The following is a 21,989-nucleotide window of genomic DNA, read 5'->3' on the forward strand; positions in this document are numbered from 1 at the left end:
AGTAATAGTAGAAGGTGAAGAAATAACAATAACAACAGAAATGGTACAGAAAGCTATCTCACAATTAAAAAATGGTCGGGCACCTGGCCCTGACAATGTTCCCGCAGAACTAATAAAATCAGGTTCAAAGAAATTAATCCGAATGATCACAGAATTCCTTCACAGAATTATTAACGGAGAACAAGTTCCAAAAACCTGGAAAGAGGGCTGGATCTCTTCAATACACAAAAAGGGAAGTAAAAGTGATGTCAACAATTATAGGGGAATAACTGTAACAAGCACAATGAGCCGTTTATATGGCAGAATACTGAAAACCATTATTTGCGAAGAATATCAACCCTATGAATCCGAAGAACAGTGTGGTTTCAGGGCCGGCCGATCTACGATTGATAATATATTCTGTCTAACACAGGTTATGGAAAAAAGACTAGAACGTGGACAAGACACACATATACTTTTTGTCGACCTAACGAAAGCATATGACACAGTGCCCGTGAAAAAATTGTGGGAGGTTTTGGACAATACACACATATCTGCAACTGTCATCAAAGCCATACAATGCATCTATAAAGATTCTATGTCAAGGGTAAAGAGAGGTAACCATCTGTCATCTAGCTTCCAAGTAACAAAAGGCCTTAAACAAGGGTGCTGCTTATCTCCCATTCTTTTCAATATATATACCGACGGTGTTCTCAGACTTTGGAAGCAGAAATGCAGTGGTATGGGTATACCAATCGGAGACATAACATTATACACTTTGAATTACGCAGACGACCAGGTGGTAGTTGCCCAAGATAAGGAAGACTTAGAATATATGACCAGAAAATTGATGGAATAATACAGGAAATGGGGTTTAGAGGTAAACATAAGGAAAACACAATATCTACACATCGGTAACCAAATACAACAGGAGGACCTAGATCTTGACGGAAGTGACTACATCAGGGGTTGTACAGAGTATATATATCTAGGGATTAAATTAACAAATAGTGGAAGAACGGAACCCAGTATAGATGATAGAGTGACGAAGGCTAGAAAGGTTACTAGAGCCCTAAACCCTGTCTTATGGCAACATAACATAAATTTAAATACAAAAATGAGGATGTACGACGCTATTCTGAAACCAATTTTAACGTATGGCTCCGAAGTGTGGCAAATGACAAAAAAATCCGAAAATAAGCTGCTTACTACTGAAACGGATTTTTTTAGAAGATCTGCCAGAATATCGAGATGGGACCATGTTCGAAATGAACAGATCAGAGAAAAAGTAGGTAAGCAGAAAACAATAGTGGACGAGGTACAACGAAACCAACTTACTTGGTATGGACACGTCCAACGAATGGGAGATGAAAGATTACCAAAAATTATAATGAGATGGATACCGCCAGAAAAACGGAAAAGAGGAAGGCCACCGACCTCCTGGAAACAAGGAATTACAAAAGCCATGTCAGAAAGAAATCTTCAAGAAAATGACTGGCTAGATCGACAGGCTTGGCGATTGGGTACCGGAAGGCGTAGAACGCTATAGAACCGGTTATATATATATATATATATATATATATATATATATATATATATATATATATATATATATATATATATATATAGTACGTAGATTATTGTTGTTAGGAATCGCCAAATCAATGAGTGTTTTTTGTCTCGTTAATTTATTTACTAATACGAGATCTGGTCTATTATGTGCCACTGTTTGGTCTGTGAGCACAGTGAGGTCCCAGTATAGCTTATAGTTGTCATTCTCAAGCATACTCTCAGGAACGTATTGATAATATGGGAGATGGTCTGTTTGGAGAAGTCCCAGTTTGATAGCTATCTTTGATGAAGGATTTTTCCAACTGAGTCATACCTTTCCTTGCATTCAGTTGCAGCCAATGTCTGGCAGCCCCTGGTAATATGTTGGATGGTTTCTTGGGCATCTCCCGTCTTTAACAATGTATTTCAGGTAATTTCTGGTTGGTATAACCTGATCCTGAAAAGCCAGTAATGAACCTTCCGCTTCGAGATACGGGATGTTGAAATTTTTCTTACAAACCGACGATTTATTTATTTGTCTAAAAACGGTTGAGATATGCAAGTGAAAGGAGGGTTTTTAAGATTTTTTGACACACAATTAAGAATTTTATATTCACCATTGACGTGCATTGGCGGTCGTATTACTCGTATGCACGGCAATGGTGAACATAAAATTCTTAATTGTATATAATAGGTACATTTTAAAACCCACCAAATTTCATTTGCATACCTCAACCGGTTTTACAGCAATAAATAAATCATCAGTTTGTAAGAAAAAATTCAACATTCCGTATCTCGGAAACGAAGCATTTAAGGTCGCGTCATATTATAATGCACGTCGCGTTTTCGGCACGTAGCGTTTGCAGACCGTCAATCGGACTGCCCATTCACATTATCATACATAGAACGTTTACGTTGGTTTCAGTTTGGTGTGGTGCAGATGTGTTTATTGTCACAACACATGTTTACATGACAAATTGCCTCGAAAACTACTTTTTAAATTAGACCGGGCAGTATCGTCGCCCCGGCTAGCGAAATTATTCCGATTCGATATGTTTAAACAAACTTACTCAAAAAGAAGTCCTTATAACATATTCACAGGGTGCCGAGCGGTACCGTGGTCGAAAAATTGTTTAAACATTTTTTTTTAACAAATTCACAAAAATATTTTTTTCATTTCGAGCAATATTTTTTAGATAAACTGGGTCATTCTGGGCAAAAAAGGTCTCTTGTCATTTTTCTCTAAAATTGATTGTTGTCGAGTTACATGCGATTAAAAATTTGAAAAATGCGAAAAGGCCATTTTCAAGGCTTAATAACTCGATTAAAAGTATTATTATGAATTTCAATAAGTGACCAAATCAAGTTTCAAACTCCTTCTTCAAGGTCCTAAAGAGATTTTTGTCATTATTTTACTACAAAGCTGTTATTTTTAGTTATTAACAATTAGCGCTATAGTCCAACTGTATCGTCGCCCCCGTTAGCGAAACTATTTCGATTAGATGTTTTTGCACAAACTTACTCAAAAAGAGTCCTTATAACAAACACATCCACAGGGTGCCGGGCGGTGCCGTTGTCAAAAAATAGTTTTAACAATTCTTATTAAACAAATTCACAAAAATAATTTTTTCATTACGAACGATGTTTTTTTAGATAATTTGGGTTATTCTTAGCAACAAACATATCTTGCAAAAATGCGGAAATGGCCATATAACTCGACAACAATCAATTTTAGAGAAAAATCACAAGAGACCTTTTTTGCCCAGAATAACTCAAATTATTATTAATTTGGGTTTAATTAAATTATTAATAAAAAATTATTTTTGTGAATTTGTTTAACAAAAATTGTTTAAACAATTTTTAGACCACGGCACCGCCCGGAACCCTGTTGATGTGTTATAAGGACCTCTTTTTGAGTAAGTTTGTGCAAAAAATCTAATTTCGCTAACGGGGGCGACGATACAGTTGGACTATAGCGGTAATTGTTAATAGTTAAAAATAACAGCTTTGTAATAAAATAATGACAAAAATCTCTTCAGAAACTTGAAGAAGTTGTTTGAAACTTGATTTGGTCACTTATTGAAATTCATAATAATAATTTTTAATCGAGTTATTAAGCCTTGATTTTTCGCAATTTTAGAGAAAAATGACAAGAAACTTTTTTGCTCAGAATTACCCAAATTATCTAAAAAAAAATATTGCTCGAATGAAAAAACATTTTTGTGAATTTGTTTAAAAAAGATTGTTTAAACAATTTTTCGACCACGGCACCGCCTGGCACCCTGTGGATATGTTATAAGAACCTCTCTTTGAGTAAATTTGTGCAAAAAATCGAATAGGAATAATTTCGCTAGCGAGGGCGACGATACTGACCGGTCTAAATACTCGGTATCAAATTCAAAGAAATACCTACATAAACAACAAGGGGAAAACGACCCGTATCTGTCAACATCCGAAAAATATTGTTTTCGAATGAACCGAACGCAGACGTAACGTGTCTTATACGTACAATATGAATGGTTCAATTTAAAAACCATTAAATTATATGTTTCGCAAACGAAACGCTACGTGACGAAAACGCGACGTGCATTATAATATGAGGCGACCTTTATAGTATAAGTTTATACAAAGCAGAATGCCGTTTCTTTTTCAAGTAGAATTAGCCTTTAAAGTTTGTCCCTTTAAAGTACTGATAAAAAACATGGCTAGTTGTTAAAATACCTAACTTTTTTATTATCCAACATAAGCGATTGAATAAAAAACAGAATCTTAAGAAAATCAGAGGCTATAGTTTGGTTTCAATTTCAGTGCATATTTTATAAATGCTAAAATATTCCACAGGATGTGGTGAACTTTGAGAAAAAACAAAGTTTGATTGGTACACCCGGTAGACAGTGACAATTTACCTGTGTAGCAACAATTTCATTACAGCTATATTTATTGTTTACACATTGTTTATTATATCAAAATTTTCAATTGTACGAGCCCTAACAACTGTTTGTTGGAACAAGCAGTTATTTGGCGAATAAAATATCAATTTACCGAAATTGTTTTATTTAATTTTTTTTTTGAAAAGTAATTATGAAATTAACAACATTTTTTATGATGTACAGAATTATTTTTACGGTTTAATTATATATTTTCTGTTGATTACTGTTGAATTAACTGTTTAATAATCGAAAACTGCTGACAACTAAATATTGGAAGCTTTTTTAATTTTCCTCGCGTTTTAGCGTGCCTGGAGAGAAACGCATTCAGTTTTATCAGCCTGACGGAAAGAAGGCTTTGAAATCAAACATAGGAGTAGCTAGTTTGTTGTCAACAATAATTATAACGCGTCATTTAAGTATAAACAAATTAACAACTCTCAGTTTTATCACCAGTAAAATACAATAATGGCACGTGGAAAACTTACTGATCCAAAAGTGCGAGAAATTATTATTCATCAGTACCACAAAGGGAAAACAATGCGAGAAATTTCCAGTGAATTGACTGTAGCAACAACTATTACTGTGTTTAATATAATTAAGAAATATGGTGAAACTGCCAGTATTGATGTTAGCGGCAAAAGCTCAGGCCGTCCAAAAGCTGTTTCTCAAAGGAGTGTAAGACATTTAATCAGAATATGTAAGTCGGGAAGAAGAAATACACTACGAGAGGTAACTTCTAGATGGAATAGAGAAACTGGGATACATGTTTCCAGAGAATGCTGTCGCAAATATATGCACAAAAGCGGTCTTAGTTTTTATAAGGTATGTTTGATAGGTTCTTATTTGCGATATAAATTTTCTATTTTTTTATTTATTCGAATAGAACAAAGAAAAACCATTGTTGACGGAAACTCAAAAAAGGAACCATTATATTTGCCGAATATTACCGAAAGCGTGTGATTCGGGAAAAAACAGAAGCATTTCATAAAGATTGTCTCAAAAGGACTGTAAACTTTCCACAGGGCACCATGGTGTGGGATTGTATGTCGGCCAAAGGGTTGGGAACTTTACATTTTATTGAATGCATAGTAAACGCAGCCAAATATCAAGATATCCTTGAATTTCGTTTTTACCAAGTTCGGCAACGTTATATCCATCCGGAGATTTTATCTTTCAACAGGACGGAGCCTCATGTCATACGGCTAAATCTACCAAAAAATGGATGGGAGAACATGACATTAAAGTTTTGTCACATCCTTCTAGTAGCCCGGACCTTAATCCAATATTAACTTTGGCACAAAATTAGAGTTTCACAATATTCGATAAAAATATCAATATTGTATTGATATCGTATCGAAAACCAATACGATATCGATACAATACATACCTTAGCAATATTAGTGTCGATACTATACTCATTATCTGAAATCAATACAATACTCTTGTATTGTCGATACGGTTGCCTCGATATTATTGAAAATATCGATATCGAGAAAAAAATGTTAACGCAGTTGTTTGGATTATATTTTGTGGAATATTTAGATCAGAAGTAATTATTTATGTATATAAATCTATAAGTGATCTGCAACCCAAGCATCAGCTGTTGTAATATTTTACACTTAAGTGTCAACTTGAAACTCTTGATAATAAGTAAATGACTGTGTGATTAGACTGTTTATATCATGTGGCATTTGTGGTAATATTATGGAAGTTAGTGATGATTTTTCAACAAAAATAATGAATTGTGATTTATTCCGAATATCCGGGATTTCCCTATCTTTTCAAAACCAGTTTTTAAACAATATAGAATTAGTAAGTATTAGTCGACTTTCAAAGAAGCATTCGTCCATATTGAATTTTTATAAAAATCTATAAGAAATATTCGTAATATTTTTAGAATAATGTCCATTTGCTAAGCATGCAAAAGTGGGCACAAAGAGCCTACACAGCTCAGATGTATAATTCTTTTTATATCGATATTTTATCGAGTATTGTATCGATATCGTATCGAAATCAATATAAATACGATATTTTTATAAGAAAGTATTGCTGATATCGATACTCGATACGATACTTCATTGGCATAACTTATACAATACTCAATACTTAAAAAGTATCGATATTGTATCGTATCGTGAAGCTCTACACAAAATGAAACAACGCCTAAGAAATAACCCTCAGCGCAATTTGCCACAACAAAGTACTAAATTACAAGAAATATGGGATAGATTCACCCCTGAATTCTGTAAAAATTCAGGATGTTATTCAAGCTAAGGGCGATGTTACGCCTTATTAATTTTTATTTAAATTTGTTAAAAACATCTTGTTCCAATATTTAGTTGACAGTATTTTCAGATTATCCAACAATTAATTAAATTGTAATCAACATGAAATATATAATTAAATTGTAAAAATTATTCTACAAACCAAAAAAAAATGTTTTCAATACTATATCTACAATTAAAAAAAAATAAATAAAAGAATTTCGGTAAATTGGCATTTTATTTGCAAAATGACTGCTTGTTCCAATTTAATATAGTTTGTTAGGGCTCGTAAATACTTTTAGCATATTATATTGATTCCAAGTTTAAATCCATTTTTGACTGGACTAACGCGCGATGGAGAAGACGTACATATACTCCGTATATATGTGAAGGCTTCACGTTTGGCGTGAAGCAGCTGGAGCTCCTTGTTTTCTTGATGAGCCTAGTTAAACATTGAAGTATGAGAACGAGAATGTTTGCGTGTCAAATTTGGCCGGCTTGTACCGAACAAATTAGTGCAAATTGCATTTTGTGAGCAGTTTGGAAACTGTACGATAAGAGGATGCTGTTGAGAAAATATTCAGCAATTAATATATTCTGCTTCTTTAAACCAGTAGTTGGACTTCGTAAGCCCTAGGTTTTCACCCAAAGTGATCGAAACTAGAACCGGAAATAGATATTTCAAATCATTTTTACTAAACTTTCGGTCACAATTATTTAAATAGAAATTAGTGGAGTCACTGAAGGTTTTCTCCTCCGATTTCGTTGAACCTCCATCGATTTTCATGAAAATTGGTGAGTAGTTAGAGGATACCTCAAGCAACAAAGGCGACAAGATGCAAACTTTCGCTTTTACCTTGGCGGTGGAAACCACCCCTTCTCTGGAGTGAAAATTATTTTATTAAAAATAATACCATAAATCGATGTAAGGATAAATTGTAAGTAAAATTTTTTATATAAAGTTATTAATATAAATCAATGCTTTTTGAGTTATTGAGGAACAAATATTTCATTTTTTCGTAAAAAAATGCATGCTTTAAAGCTGTTTTTCACGTATAATTCAAAAACTATAAGCTTTTAGAAAAAAGTTATTATTACTAAAATTGAAGATAATAAAAAATTTAATACACTCCTCACTTAAAGAACTAAACTTACTTTAGGTCCAAGTAAGTTATGGGTAATTGAATGAAATTTTTTTCGACGAGTACTCAAATATAATTTTTTAAGCTTAAATAACGGAAAAACGATGCATTTTATAAAATACACCTGTTAAAAGCACTTTGGATTACCTACCAACTGAGCTTTACAAAAAGTTAATAGCATTAAAATTAAGCAAGTTATGATGAAACTAAGAGAACCCTTTCGAATTTTTTAGGAAAAAGTGAAAAATAAAACATACGCTATTTCCACAAAAATTAAAATATATAGTAATCCTTGCAATAATTTCTTTATATTAGCATAAGTAATGATTTCAACAATTTTGACCCGTTTAGAATGAAAATTTTTGAAAGAAAGATATAATTTAAAAAAATCAGAATTTTTAAAATGATCGTAATTTTCATTTTCTTTTGTTAATAACCCCGAAAATACTCAATATACGCAAAGAATTATATTTAACCAAATTTTAGTTTTTTCTGTATCAAATATTTTACCTTTTTTATTATTTCTATGGGGTAAAAAATAACCGAGATAGAAACGTTTAAAGCTTCAATTTTGCTGCGAGAACCATGTAACCGGGGCCAAGATTAAATTCAACGCAGTTTAATTGCCCTTGGAATTATAGGCTATTGATTATGTACTATAGAAAGGAACTACAACGTTAACGGGGTTTTATTATTTCATATGGTTAATGCATCTCTATATATGAAAAAACCGCGGAGTGCTACCAATTAAAGGGGTGCGTTTTTGAGAAATGGGTGAATTAGTCCCTGGGCACAGGTTACGTTAGGGTGAGTTCTATGCACTTTTGGTACAAACACGTCTACATAAAAATTGTTCCTGGTTAAATTTCCTATCTACATATAACTTTTTAATGTCAAAGATATTTTTTTTACAAAAATATATTCAAAAGAAAAAGCACAAAGAAACCCAAAAGAAAGAAATTTTGTTTTTTGTTCCATAACTTTTGTCCACGGGGATATAGGTATAGACATTGCTTCACAAAAAAACAACTTACATATTTTCTCTTTAAAATGATGTTTTGTAGAAGTCATTAGGATTTGCAGTTTTCGAAATATGATTTTTTAAAGTTCACCACTCACAGCAATTTTGGGCAAATTTCCTTGTTATTTCGCAAATATTCAATTGTTCTGTAACTTTTTTCTACGTAACGTTAGGCATATGCAATGGTATATGTAGGAGGAATAGAAATCAATTACCTTTAAAATGTTCTACTGTTAATGTTGTACGACTTCTTTTAAAGAGTTTCTCTTTTTCAAGATTTTATACTTTTAACGAGTTTATATATTTTTTACGATTATTTTTTAAATTTCCCATTATAACTTTTTTTTCTACATTTAGGTACATATTATATGTATGTATAATAAAAAAGAAAGCTTATTCTGTTTACTTAAAAATGGTGTATTATAAGAAATTCTAGGATTATTTTTAAATAAGATATGCTTTTTCATAATGTAATAAGTAGGTACTTGCAACGATTTTTTATTTTAGGATTATTTTTTAAATTTCTCATTATAACTTTTTTATGTGATTGTGTGTTATGATTGAATCTTATTTTTTATAGGTAATATTTTGGATTCACTTGACTCGGCCGGGCAAACTTCAAAATATGGATCAATTCCAATATTTACTGTCCAAGCTCCTGTACCACAAGCTTTGCTTGAAAAAATAGCATGTAAATGTACCAAAGGATGTACAAAAAACTGCGGTTGTAGGGAGATATGAATTAGTTGTTCAATATTCCGCAAAGGGTACATGTGCATGGGTACTAATTGTGGGATCTCTAAGATAACTGAGGTGTCAGAGGAAGATATTGAAGCTAATGCTAACGAAGAGATGGACTTTGATTTTAAAAATTTTTGAAATGTCAACGTTTAAATAATTTTAACTAAAGTGATGTTTTCTCAGACTAATGTTTATGTAATTTTTGTAAAAGAAATAATTTTAAATAATACAGGTAAAAAACTATCAAAGAATCAATCGGTTTCCATTATTTAAATATAGATGATAAGTACACCATTTTAAAGAACAGAAAGTAAGCCCTCTTTATTGAGCAATACATAGTATATTCATGTACAAGAAAAAAAAGTTATAATGAGAAATATAAAAAATAATCCTAAAATCAAAAATCGTTGCAAGTACTTATTACATTTTGAAAAATAATATCTTATTCAAAAATAATCTTAAAATTTTTTGTAATACACCATTTTAAAGTAAACAAAATAAGCTTTTTTTATTATATAAAATAATATATAATATAATATTATATTACATATACTATATATAATATAATATTATATAATTTATTTATTTATTTATTAAACGCAACAGGCCTTGTAGGCCTAGGGCTATTTATAGGGCTTATATATAGGGCTATATTATATAATATATAATAATATTATTTTATTTTTATATTATATTATAAAAAATCGTTAAAAGTATAAAACCTTGAAAAACTATAATCTCTTTAAAAAAAAAGTCGTACAACGTTATACAGTAGACCATTTTAAAGGTAATTGATTTCTATTCATATTACGTGTACCATTGCATATATAGGTATACCTAAAGTTACGTAGAAAAAAGTTACAGAGCAATATTTGCGAAATAACAAGGAAAATTGCCCAAAATTGCTATGAGTGGAGAAATTTGAAAAATCATATTTCGAAAACTGTATATCCTAATTACCTCTACTAAACAATATTTTAAAGAAGAAATATGTAGGTTTTTTTTATAAAGCAATGTCTATACATATACTCTCGTGGACAAAAGTTATGGGACAAAAAACAAAATTTCTTTCTTTTGGGTTTCTTTGTGCTTTTTCTTTTGAATATATTTTTGTAAAAAAAAGTATCATTGACTTTAAAAAGTGATATTTAGATAGGAAATTTAACCAGGAACAATTTTTATGCAGATATATTTGTACCAAAAGTGCATAGAATTCACCCTAATGTAACCTGTGCCCAAGGACTAATTCACTTATTTCTCAAAAACGCACCTCTTTAAATGGTAGCACTCCGCGGTTTTTTCATATATAGATGTCCATTGACCATATGAAATAATAAAACCCCGTTAACGTTGTAGTTCCTTTTAGCTATCTTATTTTGAATATAATTAATAGCCTATTAGCTTTCAAACGGTTTTTAGGTAAACCTGTTATCCTAAAAATTAACGGAGTTATTAAAAAAAACACAATAAATAACATTTTTTTGGAAAAAATTTTAAAAGATAAATTTTGAAAAATTTTTGGAGCATAAATTTTAATGCTATCAACTTGTTCGAGGACTCTTTTAAGATATATTTCTCAGTACTTTGACAAATTTAATATGTTTAATAAGTTTATGTTATAAAATGCATCATTTTCCCGTTATTTAAGCTTGAATACTTAGATTTGGGTCCTCGTCGAAAAAAATTTACTTTCGATTACCTATAACTCACTTTCAGTTAACATTAAAAGGTTTTTTTAGTAAGGAGTTTAATTCACTTTTTATTATCTTCAATTTTGATAATAATAACTTTTTTGTAAATACTTATAGTTTTTGATTTATTTATGAAAAATCGGTTAAAAACATGCATTTTTCTCACGAAAAATTAAAATCTTTGATCTTTAATAACTCAAAAAGTTTTGATTTATTTTAATAACTTTATATAACAAATTTTGCTTAGAATTTGTTCCTCTATCGAATTATGGGATAATTTTTAATAAAATAATTTTCACCCTCGAGAAGGGGTGGCACCCACCCCCAGGGTAAAAGCGCAAGTTGGCACCATGTCACCTTTGTTTCTTGAGATATCCTCTAACCACTCACCAATTTTCCAGAAAATCGATGGAGGTTCAACGAAATCGGAGGTGACAGTTCATATCCACCTTCAGTGACTGCACTAAATGACTTTAAAACCGGAACTAAAGATTCAAGCTCGAATTTTCAATACGCTTCGATTGATATGTCACATGTACTATTTCTGCGACTTTAATATGGCACTTCCGGTTAGAACTTTTTAACCGGAAATGATATAAAAACCAAAAGTATACATTTGTTCTCATCTTACTAAGGCAAGCCGAGTAACATATCGCTTATACTATTTCGGTGACTTTAGAACGGTACTTCCGGTTGCAACTCTAAAACCGGAAATCCGAGGTAAAATTTTTCATCATTAATACCATCCTTGGGTTATAAGCTTTCATTCAACACCTGATTTGTCATTCTATCTATATTCGCAGATGGACAGACGGAAAGACAGTCATGAAACCGGAAGTATATATTTGTTCTCGTCTGGCTAAGGTGCGTCGAATAATATATCGCTTATACTATTTCGGTGACTTTAAAACTGTACTTCCGGTTGCAACTCTAAAACCGGAAGTCCGAGGTCAAATTTCTTTTCTTTATTACCTATCTTTAATACCATCTTTGTGTTTTACAAGGCTTGCGGATACGGCAAGTGAATTAGGACTTGTGGTAAACGAGGAAAAAACCAAATATATGTTGGTTTCTAAAACCTCCCGAAATATCCAACAGAGAATTCAAATTAACAATCACACCTTTGAGCAAGTCAAGGAATTCTATACAAAAACTTATGTATATGACAAACGTAGCAGAGGACAACGAAACTAGGAGAAATAATGAAACTGAGCAAAGAAAATCAAACAGCAGAAAATTAGCATGGGTTACATTCGGAAAAATGAACTACATCCGGAAAACTCAGAAATATGCCTAATACCTCCGCACAAAAGTATATGATCAATGTGTTCTACCAGTACATTCATATGGAGCACAGACATGGACCTTAATGAAAAAAAAAAATATGGAAAAAATGGCCTAGACTCAAAGGGCAATGGAGAGGCAGATGCTGGGTATCAAGCTAAGTGATAAAAAGAAAAACGCATGGATCAGAAATAAAACCAAAGTGAAAGATGTAAACAAACATGCACCTACTTTCAAATGGAAATTTGCAGGACACAAGAGACGGAAGATGGAATGAAGCGATAACCCACTGGAGACCTTGGGACCATAAAAGAGGAAAGTGCAGACCACAGATGAGATGGTCGGATTACCTAAAAAGATACGCAGAGACCAGATGGACGGGATCAGCACTGAACCGATTAGGGTGGAAAAATAAGGGGGAGGCCCACGTTCAACTTTGAGCAAACGAAGGGCAATAGATACATATAATGATAGATAGATAAAATCCTGGTTGATCATAGAATTAGGTGCATTGTTCCTTGGGTAAAAAAACTCGTGAAATAACAGAGCAAATCCCTCCTTAAAATGTTATCAGTTACCACCATGGTCAGGTATCCAATTTGCATTGCCGGCCATAACAAAATACAGAACCGTCGTCGTTGGTTCTGGGCAGGGGCAGCAAGTTATGGTCGGTCGGTATTCTCATGACGTTCGTGTGTTTGTTTATACCATAATCACCGGAGCAGACGTTGTAATTACCCGGAGCCCCAATTAAAATAATAGAGAGATGCCATGAACCATTAACATTTCATTTCATCGAGAAACTGTAGAGGCGGTCTCGCAACATTTTAAGACAACGCTCATTTTTACCAAACGGTCAAACGCTCTACAATTTTGAAAGAATCGAAAACAATATCGATGTTATTAATCGATGCTATTTATATTTAATAGAAAACATTTACTACAGCAATTTATATCATAGGTACCTCTTCCTTTGAGCCTAATCCTAGGGTTTTATAATAAATACATTTTTCTAAACAAATTTACGAACATAATTGCGTTAGCAGCCGGGAAGTATTGTTTTCTCTACTTTATCTACGACTAATTGATTAATTGAAAATTTGTAACGATAGCACTACCACAAATAGTTGAAGTGCTATTGTAGAGTACTTGTAAAGGAGTGTAGGATACCGGTGAGATCACACAAGAGTTCTGACATTTCAGTCAAATAGGGCATTCCGACCTACTGTCAAAATTAAATCAATATGGTATCCGGGATGCAAACATAAATGTTATTCTATCAGTTCCTAATGTGTTTTAGATCATTTTAGTTGCGTTTCTTTGTAATTTTGTTTTGTACAAGGATTCATTTATTATTTTCACTAGAAGAATTAATTTAAACACATAATATGCCTCATTTATGTTGTGTTTTAAAGTGTGGAATGCGAAGTATTCATGATAAAGTTCAGTATTATCGGTTACCATCAGTGCTACATTTTAAGCATAAAACTACTAAATAAGTTATTATTGAGAGACAAAACAATGGGTAAATGCTATACAACTTCCTATAAAAATGCTAAATAACTAAGTATGTTTATGTTACTTACGCTTTGAAAACTGTCTAAACTCAGCCCTTGAGGGAAAGTGGACTTGTATTATTTATTTTGCTAATATTTTGCTTGTACCTACTAGCAACATTTGTATTGTCTACCAACAACTTTATATGCACTTATGTTTATTTATTCACTGCTTAAAACTAAATAAAGTCGTTCAAGTATTTCAACAACTAAAAACTACACAAAATCTACAACAAAATGTTCGGAAAATGAAAATAAAAAAATGTTAACGGTAAAAAACTTAAGAAACATGTCGTACAAATCATATAAACAAACACAATGTTTGATAGTTTGCCTACCAGCGTTTTCATAAACGTCAAAGGGTGTGTCTATAAAAAGGCACACCCTTTCTCAATTCTATTTTATTTTTCATTATGAATTTAGGGATGGCGGTTTTTGACAAAATACCGGTTTTCGGTTATACCGGTTTTTTTGCTTACGGTTTAACCTGGCGCTTATAACCGGCCAAGAAAACGGTTTTTCGAAAACCGGTTTTCGGTTTTTTTAATCCAATAAGTTACAATGTTACATTTTTACAATGCACTATAGTTTGCGATACTCCACCTCGACTCGATACTTGATATCAATATGATCAAAATTAGTACTATCGAAAGAACATCAATATCAATATAAATAAAACACAATTTTTAATAAAACCATTTTATTCTATTAATTATTATATTTCTTTATTATTTTATTATTATTATATATTTATTGATTATTGTTAAATATAATATAGCGTAAGATTAATATAGACATATTCCAATAATATACAATTTAACCCAACCATTTCAACTTATAAAAAATTTCCCAGACTTTTTCAAACAGGATTTAAAAAAAAATAATATCAACATAAATATTTTACTTAAAAATAAATTGGATAATGCAATTTATCTTTTATTTTTACTACCATCAAAAAAATTGTATCATGTATTTCTTTTAAGACGTTTGTATTTGTATAATAGGTACATTTTAACTCGTTTAATACTTCCTGTATGGGTGTATCGTTTTGAAAACGTAGAGAAATCCTTGGAGATCCGTATTCGTATTCGTATTCGTAATCGGTAATTCGATATTCATAGTCAGAACATTATTTTTGGTAATCAGAAAAAGTCATTCACCCACTTTCAATGTCAAGAGTCAAGTGTGAAAAATAGATGATGTTTGCGTCTACTTCAACCAGATCACTTCTTATGTAAATATTATGATTACAAATACCTTTTCAACGAAATATTATAATAAAACTTAATTGTTTCTGGCTGATGTGAATTTGCATTTTCAGTTTGCTTCTGTATTTATAAAATAAAATTTAAATTATGGTTTTGTTTGGAATAATTACTTGAGAATAATAATTATGATTGGGATTCAAAATAATACCTAACCTAATCCTAATCACCGCAAAACCTAATAACCGGTTTTTACTTTAAAAAGAAAAAACCGGTTATAACCGGGACAAAAAAACAACCGGTAAAACCGGTTATTGCGAAGTAAAAAAACCGGTTTTATGTTAAAACCGGTAGGTTTTTCCCATCCCTATTATGAATGAAAATGTGAAAGACGTTCTACGTTTGATTCCACACTGTTTTAGAGGTTATTTTTGGTATCCATTGCATTCTTTTGTATATTCTGTTTTGTATTTTATATTCATCTAATTAGGGTCCCATTAGGGGGCAAACAGACTCAAACGGCATAGATAACTAGAAGAATCCGAATTACTTGGGCAGCAGTAGAAAAACTCAGTGTTGTGTTAAAAATCAAAAAGATACCAATAAATTTAAAGAAAAGGTTAAAGGATTGCTTCAAATACCTGAAGGTGATGGTGGACGACAAAAATGGAAGGAGTATAGAGATAAACAAACGAATTAAAGCAGGTAATGGAATATATTGGAAATATCACCGACTACTTAAGGACAAAAACCTGAGCAAAAAAACAAAATCAAAAATATATACAGCAGTAATTAGACCAGTGATAGCCTATGGAGCAGAGGCAATGTGCCTTACGAAAAAAAGACGAAGAAAAGTTAAGAATAATTGAGAAAAAAATTGTGAGAATAATACATGGTCCAGTAAAGAGAGAAACAGGGGAATATAGAAAGCTGATGAACCATAAAATAATATGAACCTAATTCCTCGGTAGAATGCAGTAGGATGTGGTTACCCATACTAAAAGAGGAAGTCAATATAAAGAAAATACCACGATTAGTAAGTCAGTAACATACGAGTTACTACATATTTTATATTTTAGTATTATTTATATAATATCTAAGTATTATTAATATTATTTATAATTTAAAATAGCGTATATTATACATGGGCGCCCATACCCATGGGAAGGGGGGCCGTGATCCCCCTAGCTTTTCGGGTTCTGTAAACTATATATGGTTATCCAAAGTATACAGAATATAATGTGCAACATCTTCACGTCTGGCCCCCCTCCTGAAAATTTTTGTACGGGCGCCGGTGATATTATATTAAAGTCAAAATTTGGTATTAGTTTTGAGAGTAAACTAAACGTAAGCCCAAATACTTACGATGTCGGGATAGTATCACGAGGTTTTTTCCTGGTTTTCCCTCGTGATTTACTATGGAATCTCTAGCGCGAGAATTTTACTGCCACCGTTGCATTTGGTTGTCTTTTTAAAGACAGATCACATGCTATGATTTTTTGTGGCGGATATTCTTGAGTTGAGGCTGATTTCATGTAATCGAATGAACTAACTTTTAGTAAAGTCGTCCCAGGAACGCAACTCATCAATATTGGCAATATCATTCTTCTACTTTAACAAAGTCTTCTACTTTAAAATGTATAATCCATGCCTGAATTGCCGATATAAATGAGTCAGATTAAATAAATTATTAGAAGAATTTTTTGCTAAGCAACAACATTTTAGTTTAATCCAGTATTATTTTGTATTTTGACGACACCCGACTTGGGCGTCGAAACGTTAATAAAATCATTTTTTTGGTAAAATTGTGGTTTATTTCCCATTTAAAATAGTTGATTATAAAAATGCCACAAGAAAATAGCTTCAGAACAACATAAAGGAGAAAATAGTGAATTTCATTAAAGCAGAAAGGCTCAGATGGTTTGGGCATACACAAAGAAGAGGGGTATAAGAACTGATTAGGCAGATAATGAACTGGAGACCAGTAAAAAATATACCAAGAGGAAGACCAAAAATAAGATTGGAAGATCAACTATTAGACGATATATCAAAGATGGAACTTGCAAACTGGAGAGAAAAGATTCAGGACCGGAGAGAGTGGAAGAAGATAGTAGAGAAGGCAAAAAAAACATCACAACCTATGAACGATGACCTAAAGGAAACTGCGGACTAATCAACCGCGTGAAATGGATTAAAAGAGCTCATAGTATTTGACATGAGCGACCTATACGCTCTGAGCTTCGCTGGTGTCGCTCCTAGCGGTTATTAATTCAACTTTAACCGGTAATTTTTAAATTTATTATTTAATTGTTATCGCTTAATATTTACAACGCAAAAAAGTAATTAAATTGTAATTGATTTTTTTAAGATGTTGCTAATCATTTTGACGTTCTATTGATAAAATATGAATTTTTTACTTCGGATACTTTCACAATTATCGTGTAGATGGCGCTAAGATTAATTTATAATTACATATTACGCAACATTAAAAAAACTGAAATTCAGTATTTAAGACGTAAGTATATTTAAGGTAAAAATATACACTAAAGCTTTGACCAATTAATATTTTTTATAATTAATGTTTTGAATTTTAATTTTAAATTAATCACTTTGACATTTATGTCAAATTTCCGGTAAACGTTTACAGACTTGCCACTACTGGCGTTCGCGAATTTGTGAATATCCCCTCTACGTACGAGCTCACAGCGTATATTCTAAAAAAAGTGAACGGTAATATGATAATTTATGAAATTGTAATTACACTTGAAACTTTTTTTGTAATGTAATATCTGTTTAATATTTTAATGTTATAATTCTAAATACCAAAATTTAGATTCTCGTTTATTTAACATTTAATTGATTTCTTAAGTTAAACTTGACGCAACACTGGCGGCCCTCTTCTTTGGGGGTCGTTCCCCTCCAAAAGGTTCTTTAACAATTATTGTTCCCATCAGACTATTTAATCGTCGAAACAATTTTACTAAATTTGTCATAAAAATGCATATTTTGATTAAAAGTTAATCGCCTAAACATAGACAAGTTTACCATTATACCTTAATAATATCCGGTCTCCTTAAATGATCAACGAAACGTAAAATTAAGAGAAATAAAAAAATGAACTGTCGTTTGATAATGACTTAAGATAGTGAATGATTTCTTAGAATTCGTATAATTTTTGTCAAACGCGAGGGAAGTCTGGGAAAAAATAAAAAAGCTCTTACGCTCTCGAGCCTACATTTTTTTGAATTTGCAGAGAAAAATTTACCTGAGTACTTATTTACCTGAGTACCGCCCGTCAAAATTTTCAATGTGTTTTAAATGTATTCATTTTTTCGGAATCCTGAGAAAACTTGAAAATTTTTGAATATTTTGTCGAGATATTTGCCACACATATTCGTAAAGAATGGCGGTACAGAGCCCAATGTGCGAAATATGTTAGTATGTGGAAATTACTCTATAACTAAATAAAATATTGCAAAAAGGAGTCTGTACTGCCATTAAGAAGAACAAAAAAATACACTTTCTTCAAAAAATAGTATATTATTCAACAAGCATGTAATGATGGCTATTACTCACGATGATGAAGTTTCATTACATGCGAGTAGAATACTATACTTTTTCTACGACCTTTATTTGTTTTAATTAGTAAAAAATTTAATTATCAACTACTCGAGATTTAAATTATAATAATTTACAAAAATACCCAAATGCTATTTACCCCTAGTACGTGGCTGAATAATTGGTTGCTTACTATTACCAAATTCTTATTTATTGTAAAAATAAAACTAGAAATAGTCAATATAAGTTCTATTCATTTCCGAAAAATTATAAGCTTAAATTTGTTCCTACTGTCAGTGAATTTAAGAAATAGGAAATGGCTGTTGTCGGTGGACGTATTTCATATATGGGCCATTCCACGAACATACGCCTGTTTTGAATTACTTCGACAACGAATATTTTACTGTGCAACATAAGAAGTACGAAAGTAAATGGCGCTAATAATTATTCCAATAAACAACAATGTAATTTGCAATTTACTTTCGTTCTTCTTATTTTGCAAAGTAAAATATTCTTTGTCGAAGTAATCCAAAACAGGCGTATGTTCGTGGAATAGGGTATATAGTTATAATGTATATTTACATTTAACTATATATAATATAATAATATAACTACTATACATAATATGTTATAACATATTTAACACAATATTAGTTATAAATTCCAATTAACATAAACAAAATGCGCTAATGTCACTGTCACTAAAATAAATGATAAACGTCAAAATTTTTAGTAAACAAGATATAAACGTAAAAAATATACTGACATTGTTACAGTTAAAATTCCTTTAAAAAATTTGCGAAGTTAATTATTGATATAATTTACAATAATTATTGTATTAGAGTTTAAGTATGTAATTTTATTTGCAGTTTATATACGATTAATATTAAAAGCGGCATGCGCCACTTGAATCTAACTTCAGCACGTGAGTAATGACCCGTGAGTAACTTCAGCCCGTGAGTAATGAATTATTACTCACGGGTACAGTAATGGGTGCTATTATCTATGAAAAAATAGCGAATAATGAGCATGTTATTAAACGGTCGTAGAAAAACTTTTTTATCCCATGCCTAGATTTTGTGTCACATTGGATCTACTAAAAATCGATTTTCTATATTCTATAACAAGAAATCGAACGTGACTGACTCGGCAACATTTACCGCGCCTATGAGTATAAAAATTATTGTTTTTAATAGTATAATGTCACTGTCAGTGTCGAATTACCGACGCACTGTTGCCTCACTGTTGAAAGTTCACAGAACTTTCGAAAAACAAAAATATTGATGACGCGCTACTGTTTACCCTTAAAGTTTGTCACACACCCTGTATTGATGAAAAACGTGGCCACCCAAGTAGAACAATAAAACATTTTAGTTTTATTCAAGGTTTATAAAGGTTTTATTGTGGTAAATAAGAAGATAATGGTTTTAAAGTTACCTTGTAGATATACTGCCAGAACTTTAAAACTGTTTAGCATTTGTCACTAGTTTTAAAGTATCTAATAAGAGTATCGAAGAAGACTAATTAAACTTAATAGATAATTTGTCTTATTGTAGTTTTAAAATTGTTTATTCTCAGTTAACTTTAAAACTAATCAGTTTTATGAAGAACTTCCGGACTGTTTGGTTTTATTAGATTCTAGTTTGTTACCTTTTAGTTTTATTGCACTTTTAAAGATTCTCCTAATATGACTAATAAAACCTATTATTAAGACTACTTGATCTCAAGACTATTATGTCCGTAAAACATATGCCTTAAAACTATTTTTTAGTTTTTATTTGAATTAGTAGGCTATTATAAAACCAAACGCTCTTAACTGAATCAATTTGGTTATCGTAAAGACTAAACTATGCTTCTTGTTAAAAACAATAAAACTACATTCATCCCCTCTTCTTTTATGTCCAAAATGGTCAGCGGTTTGTTTTAGAGCAAAACAGTGGTGTAGAGTGTTGTAAAAAGTGAAAGTACAGTTAGTATGAAAGAAATAAGTCGCAAGTACTTAAAATATAAACGAGCTGGTAATTTTAAAAGAAAAATACAACACACACTACTGCACCACGACGCCTCGATTTTAGGTTAAATTCACATTAAAACCGAGTGGCATTATTGACAACAGCATTAAAACTAAACGGTTTTAATTCCAAGGCAACCTTGCTTTTACGTAGGATATATGCTCTTGGAAAGGTATATAATAAAACCATTATTTGATCTTAACAATTCTCAGTCGATAGATCAAATAGTTTTATTTGAATTTCGGCCATATTGCTTTCTGGAGATGCTGAAAGCCATGATATATTACAATATAAGGCATACATAAAAATTATAAATAAGCGTATATTAATGACATAAATTCGATTTATTTTAACATTAAAATATTAAAATTGTAGATAAAATTATTTTTCTTTCAAATTAATATTTTTCCGATTTAAATTTTTTTATTGTTTTTATATTTTAATCGCCAAAAGTCATAAATTTATGTTTTTCTACCTTGACAGTCCGAAATAACCAAGTACTTTTTATTATTTTATGGTTACAAATAAGTATGTACCTAGCATAACACATATAAAAATCCGTTAGCCTATTTGGAGTATATGGGTTTAAAGAATCATAAGGGTTTAAACAAAGATCCCACAGAAAAATACCGAAAACAAATTAAACTAGCCATTGAAAATTCAAAATCAATACTAAATTAAACAGAACAGAAATATCTTAATATTATGAACCCACAACCTCCTAAATTATACTCTTTTATTAAACTACACAAACCTGACCACCCAATAAGGCCTGTAGTTTCTTTTTATACAGCTCCGTCGTATAAACTTTCAAAAAAACGGTCAGATATTATTACAGAATACACTAAATTTTCAGCTAAATTCACCGTAAAAAATACATTAGAACTAGTTAATAAAATAAAACATTTTCAATTGCCCAACAACTCCAGACTAATTTCATTTGACGTAAAAAATCTTTTTCCTAGTGTTCCTCCTACAGAAACTTTTGTTTTAGTAAAAAATCATTTAGACCATAATAGTACAAATCCGATCATTGCATCTGAAATTTTACACCT

General features: G+C 31.3%; 1 protein-coding gene across 1 annotated transcript in view; it reads left to right on the forward strand.

Moving 5' to 3' along the window:
- The first annotated feature begins 4,925 nt into the window (after nucleotides 1-4,925).
- Nucleotides 4,926-21,989, forward strand: part of LOC114337882 (52 kDa repressor of the inhibitor of the protein kinase-like) — a 78,545-nt gene continuing 61,481 nt past the window's right edge. The window contains exon 1 of the mRNA XM_050659215.1: nucleotides 4,926-5,135. Coding sequence (XP_050515172.1) covers nucleotides 4,926-5,135 — 210 coding nt within the window. The remainder of the gene's footprint in view (nucleotides 5,136-21,989) is intronic.

Source organism: Diabrotica virgifera, chromosome 8 (genome assembly GCF_917563875.1).
Source record: "Diabrotica virgifera virgifera chromosome 8, PGI_DIABVI_V3a".
Lineage (NCBI taxonomy): Eukaryota > Metazoa > Arthropoda > Insecta > Coleoptera > Chrysomelidae > Diabrotica > Diabrotica virgifera.